The following is a 19,656-nucleotide window of genomic DNA, read 5'->3' on the forward strand; positions in this document are numbered from 1 at the left end:
CTCTCTTATCCAGGAAAAATGAATGAATCTACAGAAACCTGATAGCCTGAATTTCAAAAATTTATCCCAGAATCTAGTAGAATGATTGGCATTCATGCTAATTTCCAGGGTATTGATTGTCAAAGAAATTTCAGCAAAGAGCACAAATAAAAACAATGAAATTTTTCTTGAGAGTATACATTTATTTCCACTTTGTAAGAGAACTTCCTTTCTGTTAGCAATTTCCAGAGAGACTGAGATTATCTTCATTTATAATTACGTTGCATTATTTCATGCTTTTGAATATATATTTAAATCCATCATTTGAACTGGTCATCTTTTTTTCTTGAGTAATATTAACTTAAGTTGAATCTCTGTAAGTAAGCATTACCTAAAATGAAACTCCATGATGGTTAACAACCCTAGGAGGTAGATTCTCTTATTATCTCTGTTTTAACTGTGAGGTAACAAGGTCAGAACAAGAATAATATTTATATATTTCTTTACTGGTTAGAAAAAGTTTGTTATGATGGATTCAAAAGGAAAAATAAATGTAATAAAAAACATCACTTAAGGAGGTGGTAGTAATATCAGTAATTTACTGTATGATGCATATGAAAGCAATGAGCAGAATGAAATACATATTTATTTGTTGAATGAAGGAAAATATTATCAAGGCAATTTTAAAATAATCAACTTCTAAAATAGTCATAATTATGAAAAAGATGCTTTTCTCAGTTATACTGAAAAAATAATGTAAATACAGTCTACAGGTTTATATATAGGATCTATTTGGTTTATTTTTTTCTAGGAAGTCATTCTAGTTTATTGTGTCTTATGAGTAAATTAGAGACAGTTGGTTAAAATTGATTCAAAGTACTATAATTATCATCAATTTAAATAAAATATTCTAAAATAGTGAAATTATTTTAATTTAAAAATTTGCTAGAATATAGAGATTAAATATTGAAACACATTTCTATGTGTCTGTTAATACTTTAATTTATAAATTTACAAATAACTCCTTTAGAATACCACTAATTTAGAGGTAGTTTCTTACCAAGTAGAAGATATTAATTTCATTTCCAATGTCCTCAGTAGAATTAATAACTTCAGGGACTGTCTCATTGGCCGCAATTGAAATATGGTATTCACTTGCAGAGCTTAAAATAATTAATTGGAAGAAGAAAAATAAAACACAACGGAGTTTAACTTTTATTTGGTCCCATTCTTTTCTTTCTCTATACCATGAAATCCTACAAAAATACTTATAGAGATTTCAAATCAGATAATTCTTTCACCCTGAAACATAAAATTAAGTCTTTGAGGAGGATGAGAGGATTACATACTTTAATTCAATAGTCAAGAATGCTTATTTGACCCTAACATACTAAAATATATGTAGTTTTTAAAATAAAAATTCCATTGTTAACAAGTGAAAAGTTTCCATGAATGCACTAATATCGTTTACATTTAGTGAATAATTAAGCTAAACTTGGTTCTTTTAGTAGTGCTGAATTTTAACTAGATTTAATTTTTTTAATCTTTTTACAATATAAAGTTCTTTATTTACTGTTAAACTTAAAAGTTCAATCTTCTCCATACAACTTCTCCATGTTCTTTGGATGAACTTGGTAGAATAAAATAACTTATTTTTAAGCAGCTCTTCAGTCAAGAGAAGATAAATAAAAATATTTGTACGTGTTTGCCAAAGTTTGATTTTAAATAAATGGAAAATTCTGAGGAAAAGTCAGTCCACCAACAGAAGTGAATACAGTAAAATAAAAACATCCAACAGAATTTAAAGGCTAAGAAATATAAGCAAAATCTACATGTATATCCTATAATCCTTTCATTTTTGTGGTCTCTTATCAGTAAAGAGAAAGTGCCATATAAAATAAATGAATAAAATGACAAGACTTTTAGACTAAACTGAACTTGCCACTGGTTCTTATACTTTTTACATACATTGCATATAATTATTTAGCAAAAGCTTGGAGTTCTGCTTAAGCAAGGGAATTTATGTAGAGTTTGACAACATGATTGGTGTTTAGACAGAAAAGTTCCTAAGAGAAAGAATGGTTTATGAATAGTGAAAGAAATAAATAGCTCTTGTCAATGAGAAATGCTTTAATCTAGTGTCTAGAATGGGCAGCTGATCAGATCCCACAGGATGCAAATAACCACCAGGAGATATGCTGGTGACCTCTATGAAAGCACTGTCTTTTGAGAAGGACTTCTGGGTTTTCAGCTTGTATTTAGGAGTTAAGACCGGACTGTTAATGCAATCTAGCACCTCATATTTTGGGTTATTTAGTATATTGGTTCTCAAATGTTAGGGTGCATGAAAATTACCTGGAAGGTTTGTTTAACAGAGATTGTTAGGCCCCATCTCCAGCACTTCTGATTCAGTAGGTCTGGGGTGGGGCCAGAAAATTTGCCTCTTTAATAAGTTCCCAGGCTATGATGATGCTCTTGGCCAGGGACCACACTTTGAGAACCACTGGTTAATAGAAAGGCGTCAACATAAGAATGTGGTTTACTCCTACCTGTAAAACTGTAGTCCAACTTGATATTTTACTGGGATAGAAATGTTTACTTCATTATCAGAAAGGGTTTCAGGAGGTTCTTCACTGTCACTAGAAAATACACAGGACATGCAGATAAATTGTTAAACTATTGACTATTTAGAGACATTTTTAAGCACTTGAAAGAGAAGCTTATCCTGGCAACTAAATAAAAACACAAAAGAGTAGAATTTTTAAGTATATTTTAATCTGGATGAGGAGGGAGGTCAGAGATGGGTATTGTTAAAAGTTCCCAGGTCGATTCTGACGTGCAGCTAGAGTTGAAAACCACACTGTTTTAGCCAAATGTTTCTCAAAAAATTCTGTGACAATATTAATAAGAATCCTTGAGTTTAATTGTTAAAATACACATATTACTGGGCTTCCCTCCTAGAAATGTGGATTTAGTGGGTCCAAGTTGGGGCACAGGGATCTGTGTTTTTAACACAAGTAACCCCAGGTGATTTTTACTTATTTATCACAGATGAGGAGGACCTTGCCAAGAGATGCGAACAGAGTCACACAGTTTAGAGCAAATATCAAATCTTGCTTTCTCTTTTAACAGTCTTTCCACACTAAATATTTGATGCTTATATTACCTGTTAAGCAGTTATGTACTCCTTTGATTTTGATATTCATTTTAGTTATATATCATGTAAAGACAAGTATGTGTATGTATACACACAAAGACATATACACGTCTCATACTCTCCTGTATTAAAAAAGCATGTACAAGTGATATGACTTATGAACACAGACTCTGAGCCAGAAAATGGAATCATTCTGGGACACTGATGCACTGTGGGCGAGTTATTTCATTTCTCTGTGCCTTGATTTCTTCATCTATAAAATGAGGATTTTATCATTAAATGATTAATAAATAATGATCAAGTAATTAATAAGTGTAAAGTGCTTAAGACTGTGCCTAGGATATAGAAAATACTCAATAAGTGTTGGCTTTCATTATTACTATCAGATACAGCCCTCCAGTAACTGGCTAGGCACCTAGAAAATTGTGTGACAGAAAGGGCAATCGGTGTCTGTGAATGGCTCTGCTTGTTCCCAAGCGTATGAAGTGGATCGGTATGAGCAACAGGGCAACAGAGGCAGCATGCTGCCTGGGTTATAGGTATGTGTGTGACTGAGCTCTTAGTGTGAATGGTCCCCTTCTCTCTCATCTAGTCCACAGTGCGGCCAAATCCATCTTCCTAAGAAGCAGCTCTGTACGTATAACTTCATCCCTCAGAAATTTTTCTGGCTCCTCATGGCCTGTTCAATTAAAGAAAAAGTCTTGTACTGACATTTGGTACCTAGTGTAAGATGGTAGATGCTCACTTCCTGTTTACTTCCCATTATTACTTTATGTATTCTGTGTATTTCAGCTAAAATTGATTACCCAATATTCCTCAAATAGATCAAATGGTCTACCTTTGATTTTTGCTCTAGCTGTATCTTCTGCCTGCAATGCTTCATCTAATCCTGCTCACCAATCTCTCTGTGAAATGCTATTCATCCTTCAAGGTCTTTCTCAATTATAATTTCCTTGATAACGCTTTCTTGGGTTCTCATTACCAAGTAGATATAATTTCACCCTCCATTAAGTCTCTGACACGTGGTTTATATTTCTGTAATGGATTGTCTTCAGTCTGTATTACAGTAATTTTATACTAGTCTCCACCTCCTACTGTAATATTCACCACATGAGGACGTTCATGCCCTGAGTAATTTTTATATTCCCTACAGTGACTAATTCAATATATATCTTGTCCAGAGTGGATGTCAAATTAATATTTGTTGAGTTGAATTGAACATGCAGAATTAATTCATCCATTAATTTATTTATTAATTTACTATACATCTATTTAGTGATTATTATATGCCAGGCATCATGCTAGCTACTGGGGAATAAAGCAATAAAAGACAGAACTTGGTCTCACTGGAGACGGGCCAGAGTACAATTGCACTTAGAAGAAAGTTAAGCCACTATTTCAATTTCCTTATTAGCCTCTTGCTGTTTTCAGTCTGTGTGTTCTATGGTACCTTTCAGAAGCTTTGACTGATTTGAATAAAATGTATTAAACTACAAAAGGGCATCATAACACTTTAAGTTCATCAGCTGACCTTGATGGGCAGCCAGTAAAAGTTTTTAAATTAGCAAAGTCTGTAAAATTTTAAATGAATTTAAGTGCCATTTGGCAGACAAAAGTGATGTGTGATTACAATAATGATCTATACTCATAAAACCAATGACTTAATCCAGTGAATTATTTATATTAAATAAAAAAATTCTTTATTTTGCTAATTACTTATAAAGGTGTTTTTGTGAGACAAAGTAGGTCATTGCCTTCAACTTCTACTGATCTCATATGAACTGTAAGAAGCTGCAAGTGAGTCTACAAAGTAAAATATTCTAAATACACACTCACACATATATAAACCAACCTTGTCGCACTTAAATGAATGGTCATGTTTTCCATGAGATAAGATGTGTTGAACTGAAATAATATTTTGAAAGTTACCTATGAAATAAAAATATGTATCTTTAGATTACTAACAGATAATGTTTACTTTAATAAAGATATTCAACTTGCATAAGTATTACCAAAATTCAAATTATGAAGTTATTTAAGAAATGTCACCTTACAAAATAAAACTCCATCACATCTCAAAAATAGATAGAATAAGATATGATATGCATGCACTTTCAAACATGAATATGTAATACGCTTTGCATATTGCTGTGGTCTGAATGTTTGTGTCCCCTCAAAATTCATGTGTTGAAACCTGATCACCAGTGTGATCATATTAGGAGGTAGGTCCTTCTGGCAGGTGATTAGGTAGTGAGGGCTCTGCCCTCACAAATGGAATTAGTGACCTTAAAAAAGAGGCCCCAGAAAGCTGCCTGTGCCCTTCTGCCATTTGAGGAAATGAGCCCTCACTGGATACTAGATCTGCTGGTGCCTTGATCTCAGAATTCACAGCCTCCATAACTGTGAGAAATAAATTTCTGGTTTATAAGCTACTCAGTATATGGTATTTTGTTATAGAAGTCCACAACAGACTACAACACATACTAATATTGGATTTAAACACTTTATTCAAATTATACTATTAAAATAATTCATATTAACCAAAACCATTACCATGAAGGTGGATCCTATTTATTTTATTATATAACCATAGTTTACCAGATCCCAAACACAAAATAATTGTAAAATGGTCATAATTAAAGCCTCTTTAATACGAAAATTTCAAGTACTAGCAACAATCTATACATTTAATTATAAAACTGAGAAAAACATACTTGGCTCTATTAATGAAATAGTGTAAAAAAAGTTTTGGACCTTTGGGGAATAGTAACAAGAAAATAAAAGAAAATAAAGGCTTGGCTATTTAGACTAAAGTAAATTCTAATAGAAATGCAGAGAGTTTTGTTTACAAAGGTTTGCCAGTTAAAATAATACTTGAGAAAAACTGGAAAATGTTTTTGTTATAGTGACATTCGGATACTGGTAACCAACTTTTTAGAAACTATGCCTGAACATATGCACTACATAATCCATGTACACCAGCAAGCTGACCAAAAACTAAATTATTTGTTCAAAGAAATATGTCACCCACAGTGTTCCAGTTCAAGAGGGCTCATAATAATACTTATAAAATCATATATCCCATTCTCAAAACTAATTTTGTTTAATGCTCACTGAGGTATTTTGGAATTTGGGCCAGCAAAATAGATAGTCCGAAATGTACAATTAATAGAAACTAATTAAAATTTTGTCTTTGTGATAAACTGCTAAATAGGAGAAGGTTTTCCATTTAAAGTTCTTTTAATCACTTTAGGCACCGTTCACCGAAGGGATGACTAAAATTCAAGGGTCCTGAGATTTGCATGGTTGTACCATATTATTTATGGTGTTTCTTTGTATTTTTTCTCCCACATATATTTAGATTTACATCAAAAAAAAAAAAAAAAAGAATCTGCAGTCTCTGTGGTGTTCTTCTTGTTTTGGAACAGTAATCACAATTCCAGCAAAAACTTTATTGGGTGGACTTGAACTACAATACCTCAAAGGTCAAATTGCCTGAGTGGCTCAGTGAGCTCCCTCTTTCCTGCCTTTCCTGAACCTCCCTCACTGGCCTGGGCCTGTAAGTCTTTGCTTTCTTGATGAGTCTTCACACCTAGGTGAAGCTACTTGCAGAGAAGTGGGGCTGAAGAAGTCGCCTGATCCTGAAATGCTTAAACTGCAAATCTAGATCTGGAAACCAAAGAATATTCTAAGCATAAAGCTCATGTTCAAATTGCTTGCAAACTGTCTTCCCATCTCCCTACAGATGACTTTGATCTAAGCTTTTACTCTAAGCAGCAATGAATTGCTGAAGAGAAGAAGAAATGATTAAGAAATGATTAAGATTGCACTTAATGTTTCCAATGGTTGGACTATAATACTGAGTATGTTATTATTCTTTAAGAAATGGAGATAATTCTTTGCTGAGTACAAGAGGTCAAAGTAAGGAGGAGAAACGAGTTGAGATTTCTTAATTCCATGTCAAATTAGAGGAATAATGGGTGTATTTTTGCAAATGAGAATGTGCATTTTATAGATTTGTAGGAAAGAAATGCAATTTCAGACTAAATTTCATTTGGGATAGTTGAGAAATAAATTTTGGGATGAGATTCCAAAAGTAAACTGGTACATCTAGTTATTTCCATAAGGTAAAAAGAACATAGGAGGGATTTATTGAGTTTAATGAAAATTACTACGGTTTGTAATTAGATTCCTAGATCACTAGTAACCATGCCACATGTGATAAGAGGAAAGGTCTTTTGAATTCTCATTTGCAAAAAACAGAAAGCTGAAAAATTTCATTATAAATAAGTGACTATCATTTCCAGACATCTAATCCAGTGTTTTATCCATGTTTTAGGATGTTAAAGATGACAGAGATCTATTTTTAAGTCTTACATTATAAAACAATATAATGTGAGAAAGTTAAAATAAATATGGGATTGTACTTCTTCCTCATGTTTTCAGGTATAAGTCAAGTAAGTAAAGTATCTTCTTATTTTAATTATTTGATTAATTAAACATTTCTCTCCTTAACTCAATAGTGAACAGAGGAGAAAATGTTCATACTGAAAAGCAACTTTCAATGAAAATATATATAAATACCTTATCATTAAATGAGATAATTATTCTCTGTTTTTAATATAAACAAATATTGTCTTTAAAAAGGGATGAAAGGACTGTCCTCACTTCATTCAACTAGGACTGGAAGTTCTAGCAGGGTCAATTAGGTAAGAAAAAGAAATAAAAGGCATTGGATTGAAAAGAATGCTTCTATTTGCAAATGACATAATCTTATATATAAAATATCCCCAAATCCCACCAAATAATGATTAAAACTAATAAATAACTTCAGCAAGTTTCAGAGGAAAAGAAGACTAATATTCAAAAATTGTGTTGTATTTCTACACATTAGCATTATACAATCTGAAAATGAATTTAAGAATATAATTCCATTTAAAATAGCATCAGAAGCAATAAAATACTTAGGAATAAATTTAACAAAGGAAGTGCAAAACTTGTATTCTAAAAACTACACAACATTGTTGAAAGTAATTGAAGAAGACCCAAATAAATGGAAATACATTCCATGGTCTTCAGTAAGAAGACCTTATATTTTTAAGATGACAATACTCCATAAATTTATCTACAGAGTCAAATACAGTGCCTATCAAATTCCCCGCAGCCTATTATGTAGAAAATGACAATATGATTCTAAAATACATATGGAAATGCAAGGGACCTAAAATAACCAAACAATTTTGAAAACGGAAACATAGTTTGAGGATTTACATTTTCTGATTTCAAAACTTACTATAATAATCAAAACAGTATATTAGTGGCATAAGGATAGACATACAGATCAATGGAATAAACTGAAAGTCTAGAAATAAACCTATGTGCTTATGGCTAACCAATTTTCAACAAGAGTTCCAAGACAAGTCATTGGGGGAATGGTGTGGGACAACCGAATATACACATTGAAGAATGAAGTTGGACTCTTTCCTTACACCATACACAAAAAGTTCATCAAAATGGATCACAGACCTAAATGTAAGAGCTAAAATCATAAAGCTCTTGGATGAAAAACATAGGAGTAAATCTTCATGACCTTGGATTAGGCAAAGCCTTCTTAGATATGACACAAAAAGCATGAGTGACAAAAGATTAAATAAGTGAAAATTAAAAACTTTTGTCCTTCAAAGAACAACATCAAGAAAGTTAAAAGACAACCCACAGAATGGGAAAAATTATTGCAAATCCTGTATCTGATAAGAGACTTGAATGTAGAATACTCACATATATGAGAACTCTTACAACTCAAAAAGACAACCCAATTATAAAACGGATAAAGAATTTTAAGAGATCTTTCTCCAATGAAGATACACATGGCCAATAAGTACATGAAAGATGATCAAAACATTAGGAAAATGCAAATCAAAATCACCATAAGACACCATTTCATAACCACTTGGATGGTTGCAATAAAAAAGACAGACAATAACAATGTGGAGAAACTGCACCCCTCATTCACTGCTGGTGGGAATGTAAAATGGTGCAGGCACTTTAGAAAACAGTCTTGCAGTTCCCTAAAATGTTATACATAGTAAGCCACACAACCCTGCAATTCCTTCTCTAGGCTTACATACAAGAGAATTGAAAACACATGTCTACACCAAAACCTTACTCAAATATTCATAGCAGTATTTTTTGAGGTATCCAAAAAGTGCAGACACCCACCTATCGATGAGTGAATAAATAAAATGTGATATATCCATGTATTGGAGTATTACTTAGCAACAAAAAGGAATGAGCTACTAATACATGTTACAACAAGAATGAATTTGGAAAACATCATGCTAAGTAAAAGAAGCCAGTCACAAAAGATCATATATTATATAATTCCATTTATATGAAGTGTCCAGAATAAGCAAATCCATAAACAAAGAAAGTAGATTAGTGGTTGCCTGAGGTTGGGAGAAGGGCTGTTGAGAAAAAATGGGGAGTGATTGCTAATGTGCATGAGGTTTCTTTTTGGGGAGTGAAAATGTTTTAAAATCAATTGTGGTGAAAGTTGTACAATTTTCTATTTGGTGAATATACTAAGACCCATTGAGTTGTACACTTTAAATGAGTAAATTGTGTGGTATGTAAATTATATCTCAATGAGGATTGTTGTTTAACAAAAAACAAGATAGGAGAATTTCTATATTAAGTTCTAAACCAGCCTGTTTGAAACATTCTTTTTCCTGCAGGCCAGAAAATTCTATTGCATAGGAGACTCCAATGACAGAATGCCCCAGCTTTATTTGATCAGATATGTTATCTAGTATAAATTTAAAAAATTATTTTGGTGTTTGAGTTTGACTCATGCAATAATTGCCTTTTGATTTTGTCTTAGTCCATTCGGGCTGCTATGACAAAATACTTTAGACTTGGTAATTTACAAGTAATAAAAAATTATTTTGGTGTTTGAGTTTGACTCATGCAATAATTGCCTTTTGAGTTTGTCTTAGTCCATTCGGGCTGCTATGACAAAATACTTTAGACTTGGTAATTTACAAGTAACAGAATTACGTTGCTCATAGTTCTAGAGGCTGGGAAGTCCAAGATCAAGGCATCAGCAGATTCAATGTCTGGTAAGTTCCTTTTCCTCGTATATGGTGCCTATTATATATCCTCACAAGGTGGAAGGGGCAATCAGGCTCCCTCAATCCTTTATTTTAAGGGCTCTAATCCCATTCATGTGGGCTCTTCCCATATGAACTAATCACCTCCCAAAGGCCCACCTCTTACTACTATCACATTGGGGATTAAGTCTGAACATATGAATCTTGTGGGGACACAAACATTCCTACCATAGCAGATTCCAAGCTGTTAAAATTTTAAACTCAACTTTTTCTATCTATATCATCCTAAACTACCATTAGAAGGATTTATATATTTGGCTTTGAGCACATTATTTTTTGTATCCAATTGCCACATGTGTTTTGTATAATCTGCTCACCATTTCTCCTCTTCTCAGGAAAGGATATCCAACTTTACATGTGATATTATCATTGGATTCACAACTGTCTTTCTGGATTGCCTAGGGAGGGAAAGTAAACAGAATTAGAGTAGACAAGTAGGTGAAATATTTGAACTTGTTTTTTTCAGAATTTTCTCAGCTGTGCCTTGGTGACTGCCTTGCCAAGATTTGTCTCTCAGTTTAGCTGGGAGAGTCACAGCATTCTGGGACCACCTGTTCCACAGCCCATGGAAATCTAACAATATCACTTGAGGGTGCCTGAAAGACAGAGCACATCTCACTATCCTGCCTAAATCCTCAGTTGTAACATGGGAGTACTAACAGTATCTACCTCACAGGGTGACTGTGGTGGCTGCACAAAACATCCGTGCATACCAGCAGGCACAGAGCAGCCCACAGTGAACCTAGACATCAGAGTTCAGTGCAGTGAATGAGCACATGGGCTCTGATCTGCGACCCCAGGATTCCAGTCCTGATTCAACCACTGTTAGCTTCATCTTTATCAGATTCCTCACCTCTCTGAGCCTGATTTCCTATAAAGTGCAGTTAATCATACTCTATTTCATCAAACTTAAAATACCATTGAACATGAGACACACCATTATTTTATATACCTATACGAAGGAAAATAATGCTGCCAGTTAAATAAACACGTTGTCAATTGTAAAATTCAATTACAGAAATGTTAAAATGTGGGAAAAAGGGTTTATGTTTTATTCTCTGCAGTACAGTAACATCTACTTACAAAAACTTAATGAGAATTAAATAAGTAAAATCCTTAGAATATTGCACATAATATGACTCAAGAAAGGGTTACCATCATTATTATTGCTGTTATTGTCAATACAAGTATTGGAGAAGTACCGTTGGTTTTATATCTCTGCCTCTGTGCCGAGGCCATTAAGTCAGCTGAAGAGGATATAGACAATGATTTTTAATATAGTACCCTTTCCAGAGAAAAATTGAGTGGTAATATTTTCCCAACATTAGTTTGCACATTTGCATTTATAATTACTATTCTTAGCCAATGCAAGGTATGTAGTAATATATGACATTTTATTTAAACCTATCTTAGTTATCATGTCTCTAAGTGATATCCTAACAAATGGAGAGAAATATCAGTTAAAATCTGAATTTACAGACCAATGCAAGGTATGTAGTAATATATGACATTTTATTTAAACCTATCTTAGTTATTATGTCTCTAAGTGATATCCTAACAAATGGAGAGAAATATCAGTTAAAATCTGAATTTACAGAAACTGGGCAATATGTTTTTTATAAGATAAACTATGCAACTTGGAAACAAATTTGAAGGTTGGGTGATAAGTTTATGTCTTAACATTTGAGGATTGGCATGGATATTACAGCAGTTCCATTCTCTTTTTTGCTGAATTTGAGTTGATTCCTCTACATTCACCATAGCAACCATGAGCTCTGAAGTTTGCCAAAACTTTCCAGCATTAATAATAAATAGGTAATGAACTCCATTACACAAGACTCTCCACAAGTCACTGCAAAGCTGATGTAATTCTAGGGTGGCATTTCCTGCTCACAGTACACCATCGTGCAGGTCTAATCTTAGACTGCAACCTGTGGAGACATTTATGTTTTTCTCCTACTGTAATATATGGCTAAGCCCCTTTGCTCCCTTTCTTACACTGACATTAATCAATAAACAATATGTTTTAATGCTATGCATAATAAGGGCAATGCTTTTAATATGAATCATATATATTATTAATTCATATAAATATATACAGAATTTTAACTCAGGGGGATTCATTTGGAGATCAGAATTAAAAACAAAATTCAAACATGGAAACACTAATTACCCTTGATTTAGCATCTTATGCAGATATACATTATTGCCAAAATAATAAAAAAGACTTCTGTTATGAATCAATAAGACAGTCATTTGATACAAATCTCCAAAATAAGGATTTTGCATAAAAGAGGGGAAATGGTATCTGGATTTTTCTGCATGTAAATTTTTTGTTGTTGTTCAGTGAAGAGGCCCCTCTCTGCACCTCTGTTAAACTGTTTTGACTTTGATTGTTATGTTTATTTTTTTCCTTGACTCAGTCTCAATTTCAGTGGATTAAAGACCCTGTGAAACATACAATTTTGATACAGTAGCTATTCTTTCTTCATAATGAATCTAATAAATACATTTCCAAAGAAATAAAACAAAAGCTTTAAAAATATATTGGTACCAATGCTGCACAACTTAGGGTGGGGTTACATCTCTATAAACACACTGTAAGTTGAAAACTCATTTACTACCCCCATAAACTCATCATAAAGTCAAAAAATCATAATTTGAACCACTGTTAAGTTGGGGACAATCTGTACTTTCACCATTAGTTAGTACCAATTTTGTGCAAAATGTTTTCTATCCTCCTAAAACCAATATAATAAAAGCACTTAGCTCAGGAGTATGAAAAGTATGTTCAGTAAACGACTGTTATGAGAAGAAATGAACAAACTAAAAGTTTACCTCAATTCCTGAAAAAATCAGATTTGGAGAATAATGCACTATTGTCCTGGTGTTATAGGCACTGTCCTTTTTATTTTTGACTGTGAGGCTAACGTTGAACTTATCATTCTGGGACCTGACCATAATCAGGTCCTTTTCCGTGGTGGTTACGCTCAGGACGAGGTCCGAGATACATTTGTCCTTGTTTCCACAGTCTTTGGCAAATGGAATCTGAAATGGCCAGAGAAAGTGTTTTTCAAAATTTAGATAAGCATTATTGAAAATTACCTATCAATTTGTGTAAGAGAAATGACCAAATAAGTGCCAAAACGAGTTAAGCAACTCATAAAGAGAATTGATTGCACTGCACAAATTTTGTATTTATTCCTGTGATTTAGAGGGGGAAAAATAAACTTTTATTTACAGATATAAATTCTAGCCCTTTTAAGAACGCACAGTTTTCACGGATGTTTTTCACTAGCTTTAGAACTGTTTCAAAAAATCAAGTCAAGTACTCTAAGATTTAAGCCTGTGAGATAAAACTTTTAACACTCAAGTCCAACCACGCGATTTTCTGTTGAAAAGAATCAAATACCTCAGCCAAGAGGGTGGAATGCCTGGGAGTTTTCCTTGATTTCCCTTCTTCATTAACACCCCCTCCTCCCCGCTCCTTACCCAGTCCTTCCTCAAGCCTTGTCCATCCTGTCCCCTTATGAATATCTCCTAAATCCTTTCTTGTCCCTGCGTTTCCACCACCCCCTCTAGCCCAAGCATCCTCATTTCCTCCCAAACTAAAGTGACAGCCTCCCAGCTGGTCTCCCACATCTGCTGGTTTCCTTGCAGTCATTCTCCATGTTGCCTGCAGTAAGACGTAAAAACCACAAATCCAGTCCCATGAGTGAACCAAATGAAAACCTTCAATAGCATGGTGCTGCTCTTTAAAAAGTTTAAAATCTGTGTGGTAGCACCAAGTCCTGAATGGCCTGTCCCTGCCTTTGCCTCCAGCACCAAGTCCTGAATGGCCTGTCCCTGCCTTTGCCTCCAGCACCATGTCGCTGACCTTGCTCTCCAGCTGCAGCCTTGCTGGGAAGCAACAGTTTAGTTTCCTTCATGCCACAAACTTCATGCAGACTCTCCCCTCTTCCCCACACTCCTGTAAATAGGATGAAAATCATCCTATCCTTCAGGTCTCGATTTACACGTCATGACTTCAGGGGGCTCTTCCTGATACCCCAGCCCAGGGAGAAGCTCCCACAGAGCTCTGAAATCCTCCTCCACAGCACACGCTCTAATTACGACTTAGCACCTGGTTCGCACCTTAGACCGGGAGCTCCAATGCCTGGTATGTATGAGACAATAAATACATTCAGTGGCAAGGAGGGGAGAGTGGAAGATAGGTATATGGGGAAAATTAACTCTCCATTTCTAATGATTCCTCCATTGGGGACACACTAGGGACACCCTCTGGCCCCTCTAACCCTTCTCTCCAGCTCAGGGGTGGGGCAGTGGACTCCGAATGTGGAAGCAGGAACTGGACGAACACAGCTCAGTCTCTTCCTATTACTTCTGTCTTTGGAGCAGTAGTGTGGCCAGGGAAGCATACGTTCTGCTCGACTCCTACATTTTACACGTCCCACAAGGAGGGCCCCACGAAGAAGGCCCAGGGGGGATCCACTCTGTTGATGACCTAGTTGGTGGTCTAAGTCCGTGGTTTAGTTTGAGGACACCCATTATGCCCAAATCGTGCCCTGCAACCTAGTGTTTATTAAAATAAATGGGGAGATTTCTTTCAATTGGATTAAAAGGAAAATCTGGCTTACATATTCATGTACTGAGTTTGGTAGAGCATCATCAAGAACAGGCCCATTTTCTGGATCGGTAAGATTAAAATCCAAAGTAATTCTCACGGAGTCCTGAAAGTCATGCTTGTCCTAGAGATTAAAGCATAAGATATATCATTAGTATCATATCCACTGGATGTCCTGATCTTGCTATGGCCTTGTGGGTCAGGCTTATTAGAACATTCTCATGCACCTAATCTGACAGATGTCTTCATCAGGCTTTTGCTTTGCTGGAGGGGGACTGTTTTTCTGCTTTGACAAAGGACATAGCTGGAATGCAGAGGCTCAGAGTATGGCCTGCTGGAGTGATGGGATGTGTCGTATCTTGCTGTGTCAGGATATAGCCCCCTGAGCTACTTGCATAACAATATCGTTTCTTTTGAGAACTCAAAAAAACCCACAAAAAACCCCACAAAATCACCAATACTTCTAGGAAAGTCTCCTCACTTGAGAAGGGCAAACTTGCTTTAATTTGAGCTGCATTTCATTAATATGTATACCTAGAGCTATAAGAATTATATAATGAAAATGATATGGAAATGATGTGAATATGATTAATTTTGTTAATTCTATCATCAATAACAACCATCATTTATGAAATGTCCAAAATTATAAGCTTTATACACATTATTGTAAATTATTATCCTCTAAGGTGAATAACTATTATGGTCCTTAGATTACAAATGAAAAACTGAGCCTCTAAGAGACTAAACAACTTTGCCAAAGTCACTCAGAAATTTTATGCAAGTTCTAACTTCTAAATTTTCAGTTCTGATGAACTAAATATGAGGGACAACTAAAGTGTTATTTTTCAGATCGCAAATTGATTTTAGGGTTGACAGAATAAGTTTATTTTTGTATAGATTATGGGGAGTATCAACATGAAAATCACTTAGAAAGAATAAATGTGGCACACAGAGATGCNTTACTGAAATCAGTGTTTCCTCATTACCTTAATTCTGCTTTTATTTATTGTTTATTATTATCATGTACATTTTAAGAAAATGTTTAAGAAATTCCTGTCCTCAGTTGAGAACCCTCCCCACATACACAGTACCTGAACAAAATACATTTAAAATGGTTCAAACTGGCTTACTAGTCATTTCTAGAGATTAATAATTTGCTTTCCAAGCCTCCCTCATCCACTAAAATAGAAAGAAACCGAAGGAGCACAAAGCCTACAGATGACAGAAAATACCAGATTTTCCCCCCTTCATTGTGAAGTTGAAGAGCAAGATATACAGTTCAGGGACCCCAGAAAGCATATGGCCCGATAGTCTGACCTCTGGTCAGTTAATCACTTACCATCCACATTTGATATATGAGGTCCAAAAAAATTAAATAATGTTTTCAAGTTGAAAGAATAATGAATGAATAAAAGAAATAAATAAGGAATAAGGTCTCTTGTCATCTAGTACACTGTGTCTTTTACTATTCCATAATATATGGGTAAATGTTTTCAAGTTGAAAGAATAATGAATGAATAAAAGAAATAAATAAGGAATAAGGTCTCTCGTCATCTAGTACACTGTGTCTTTTACTATTCCATAATATATGGGTGTCTGATGACACACACAGGAAAGACTAAAGATAGTTTTATGAAATGTATTTGGAAATGAGAAAATCAGACCGGTGATTTTTCCGATGAGCGAACAAACAAAATAAAGTTTACTTTACGATGTATACTTTAAAATAAAACAGTAAAAATTTAATTGACTTGAAATAATACATGTCTACTATATTTTTGATTTGGAATAAGGCAGTTATAACATATGATTTACTTGCCAACATGTAGAAGGAGTGCTTAGTGCATTCGGATTCTCGCACTATGATGTTTCTTTGAATCTTTCTCTCTTGAGTTCCAGAGAAAAAACTTCGTGGTATCTGTCTTAGTGAATCTAGGGTGACACGGTACTGCAGATCTATAAGAATTAAAAAAAAGTTGATGGAAATATTTACTTGGGGTGATTTTCATATGTTCCAAATTACTAAATTAGCATTTAAGAAAAATCTCTTAAGCAATTAGCAAAGATTCTATTATTGAGCATATCCACATTACTGTAGTGCAATGATATTAGCAGTCATGAAGATAACCTTGAGGAACTCTATAGAACTGCTGTCTGAGTTCACTATGCTTTTAATGTTTAATTATAGTTATTTATAATACACACACGCACACCAACATATCATTTAACTTGATGACCATGTCTGTGTTTACTGAATTTTCACCTAAAATATTTTTTTAGTTTAGAAATGTTGGAACCTTGCTTGGAATATTGATCATATTGCATTTCAATGCAGACAAAAATATACATTAATACCATTTTTAACCTATTTTATAACAAGACACCATCTTAGATTATTTTCAAAGCACCATTAAGTTCAATAAAATAAGTATGCATAATTAAAAAAAACAAGTAAAACCTTTTACTTTCTTTGAAGGCTACAATCCTCTTTAGAGTTGATTGTTTAGTTATTATACAAAAATGAAATTAGACTAAAATAACATTGCATATAAAAACCTAACTCATTATTTTATATTCCTGTACTTCATTTATCTTCTAGCCAGGGGACTATTTTAGAGCATATATGAGGGTGCTTCAAAAAGTTCGTGGAAAAATAGAATTAATAGATAATACAAATGTTTCCATGAACTTTCTGAAATACTCTCATATATGCACATAAAAAGCAAATTAAGAAAAATAGATTTTAAAGATGAATGGTTTTTCTCATTCTATTTATATTTGGTTTGCAGAGTAAATTAGTCTTCTGCAGCCAATGACCTTCAGAGGTTTGATTCCAACATATTTCAACATCATAAAAAAACTGTCTTAGAAATTGTAGAGCGTAGGGAGGAGGGGGATGCACGGGCTGACAGATGCACCTGAGAACGCACACACAGAACAAGTCTGACTCTCAAAAACAAAGGGATCTCAGGTACACGGGGTGGCAAAGAATTAGGGTCCTCTGCAATATCAGTCTTCTCCAGAAGGGGGCAGGAGAAGAGAGAGATCCTCTGAAACCCACAGGAAGGAAAACTGGTCTTATTTGAGGCCCAATTTCCAAATCCTAAGTCTGAATGCTTTTGTTTTTTGTTTTTGTTTTTTTTAGCACCCGATTGTTTGTAGTAAATAGGAGAGCCAGAGGGAAACTACGGAATGTGGAGGCCATTACACACAAGCATGTAATTTCTGCTCCAGAATTTAATGGGTTTCATAGCCTACTTCTTCTGCAGCAAAATTTTTTTCAAGGTTCAACATGTACATGGGACAAATGTGACGTGCAGCTCACTCTGCTGGTGGAAATGCAATCTCCTATTGGATTTCATCACGCTGGAGCAAATACCCGAGTATTGCCCTTCACCTAAAAGTACATGCTATAATTATTATGCTTACCAGCTTCATAAATTGTGTCTTCTTTAGACTTTAATTTTACATCAAAACACACTGTAGCATTTATGCATACTGTTTCCTTTCCCTCCATATGGCAGTTTTTCTTTTGAATATTCACTTTTTTGGGTTCAAAATTCATGGTCACTTTAACTACTGCCACATCTCGGGACCTACAAACACAGAACCAATGTGATTACTCACACATTTTTCCATTTAATGAATGTCATCAACTTGGGAGTGCGACGTGAGTGCACTGAAGGGGATTCTCCTTTGTGTATAGTGTGGACTCTCAGGACTCCATTTCTCTAATGAACCATTGGTACAGAAGAGATTGTATCTGATGTTCTCAGGACACCCAGGTTGTTTTGGAACCATCTTGGGCTTTTGGTTCAAAGACCAAAGATCTAGCTTTGCCTGTAATGGAAAAGAGATGGAACCAAGTGCGCAGGTGCAATCTCAGAACCAAAACTCTATTTTGGGGATCTCTGAGTTTCTTCTCAATTTGGAAATGGTCCAGAGCCTCCTGGACAACTTGTAGCCCCTGCTGGCTCTCATCTAGACCATAACACTTGTCTGTTTTTGCAGGTTCAGCTCTGCCTCTGTTTCTGGGAAGGAGAAATAGAATGATATTTGAGGTACTCTTGTAGGCATGTATGTTATTTCACTTAAAGCTTAAATTAACTTTAATAATAAGAAATATTATTATCCCAGTTTTATATGTGAGATAACCTGAGTGGTTAAATATTTTGCCCAAAGTCAAAAGCTGTTAAGAGGGAAAAACTGGAATTTAAACTCAGTCCTTTTCACTCCTAAACCCAGTGATTTCCAATAATCCAAAATGAGAGCAGAGTAAATTCTTGGGCAGGGAGACTATGAGGCCACTGTCTTACAATCAAGCCGGAACAACTGCTGGCCATCTTTATCTGGGTCTTTATAACTAGGTATCTTGTGAATACTGAAGTCTCTTGTTATGCTTTTGCATTTAAAAAAATGAGAGTTAGTTTTCTTTTTTCTTTTAAAACAATTTACTCATAGATAACATGGAAACCATAGAAATGCATAAAGAAAACACAAATAACTTGTAATTCTACCACTCAGCAATAATTGCCATTACATTTAGTACACTGAGTTTTTTTTTCTTTGCAGAAGAATATATCTAGAGACACACTTGTATATGCCCACATGTTTACACACATATATACACATACACAGGCACATATACATATGTATGTGTACATATTTTTAAACTTATCATAACAAACAGATATCCCATATTTATGTTTTCCTGAGAACATTATTTT

The 19,656-nt window shown here is 34.5% G+C and overlaps 1 protein-coding gene across 1 annotated transcript in view; it reads right to left on the reverse strand.

The window, feature by feature from the left end:
• Window positions 1–19,656, reverse strand: part of ITGA1 (integrin, alpha 1) — a 98,755-nt gene that overhangs the window by 12,143 nt on the left and 66,956 nt on the right. The window contains exons 16-23 of the mRNA XM_008573526.1: window positions 18,359–18,525; window positions 16,749–16,885; window positions 14,943–15,053; window positions 13,144–13,353; window positions 10,623–10,703; window positions 4,989–5,065; window positions 2,529–2,618; window positions 1,040–1,142 (exon numbers count right to left, since the gene is read on the reverse strand). Coding sequence (XP_008571748.1) covers window positions 1,040–1,142; window positions 2,529–2,618; window positions 4,989–5,065; window positions 10,623–10,703; window positions 13,144–13,353; window positions 14,943–15,053; window positions 16,749–16,885; window positions 18,359–18,525 — 976 coding nt within the window. The remainder of the gene's footprint in view (window positions 1–1,039; window positions 1,143–2,528; window positions 2,619–4,988; window positions 5,066–10,622; window positions 10,704–13,143; window positions 13,354–14,942; window positions 15,054–16,748; window positions 16,886–18,358; window positions 18,526–19,656) is intronic.

Source organism: Galeopterus variegatus, unplaced genomic scaffold, assembly GCF_000696425.1.
Source record: "Galeopterus variegatus unplaced genomic scaffold, G_variegatus-3.0.2 Scaffold930, whole genome shotgun sequence".
In the NCBI taxonomy this organism is placed as follows: Eukaryota; Metazoa; Chordata; class Mammalia; order Dermoptera; family Cynocephalidae; genus Galeopterus; species Galeopterus variegatus.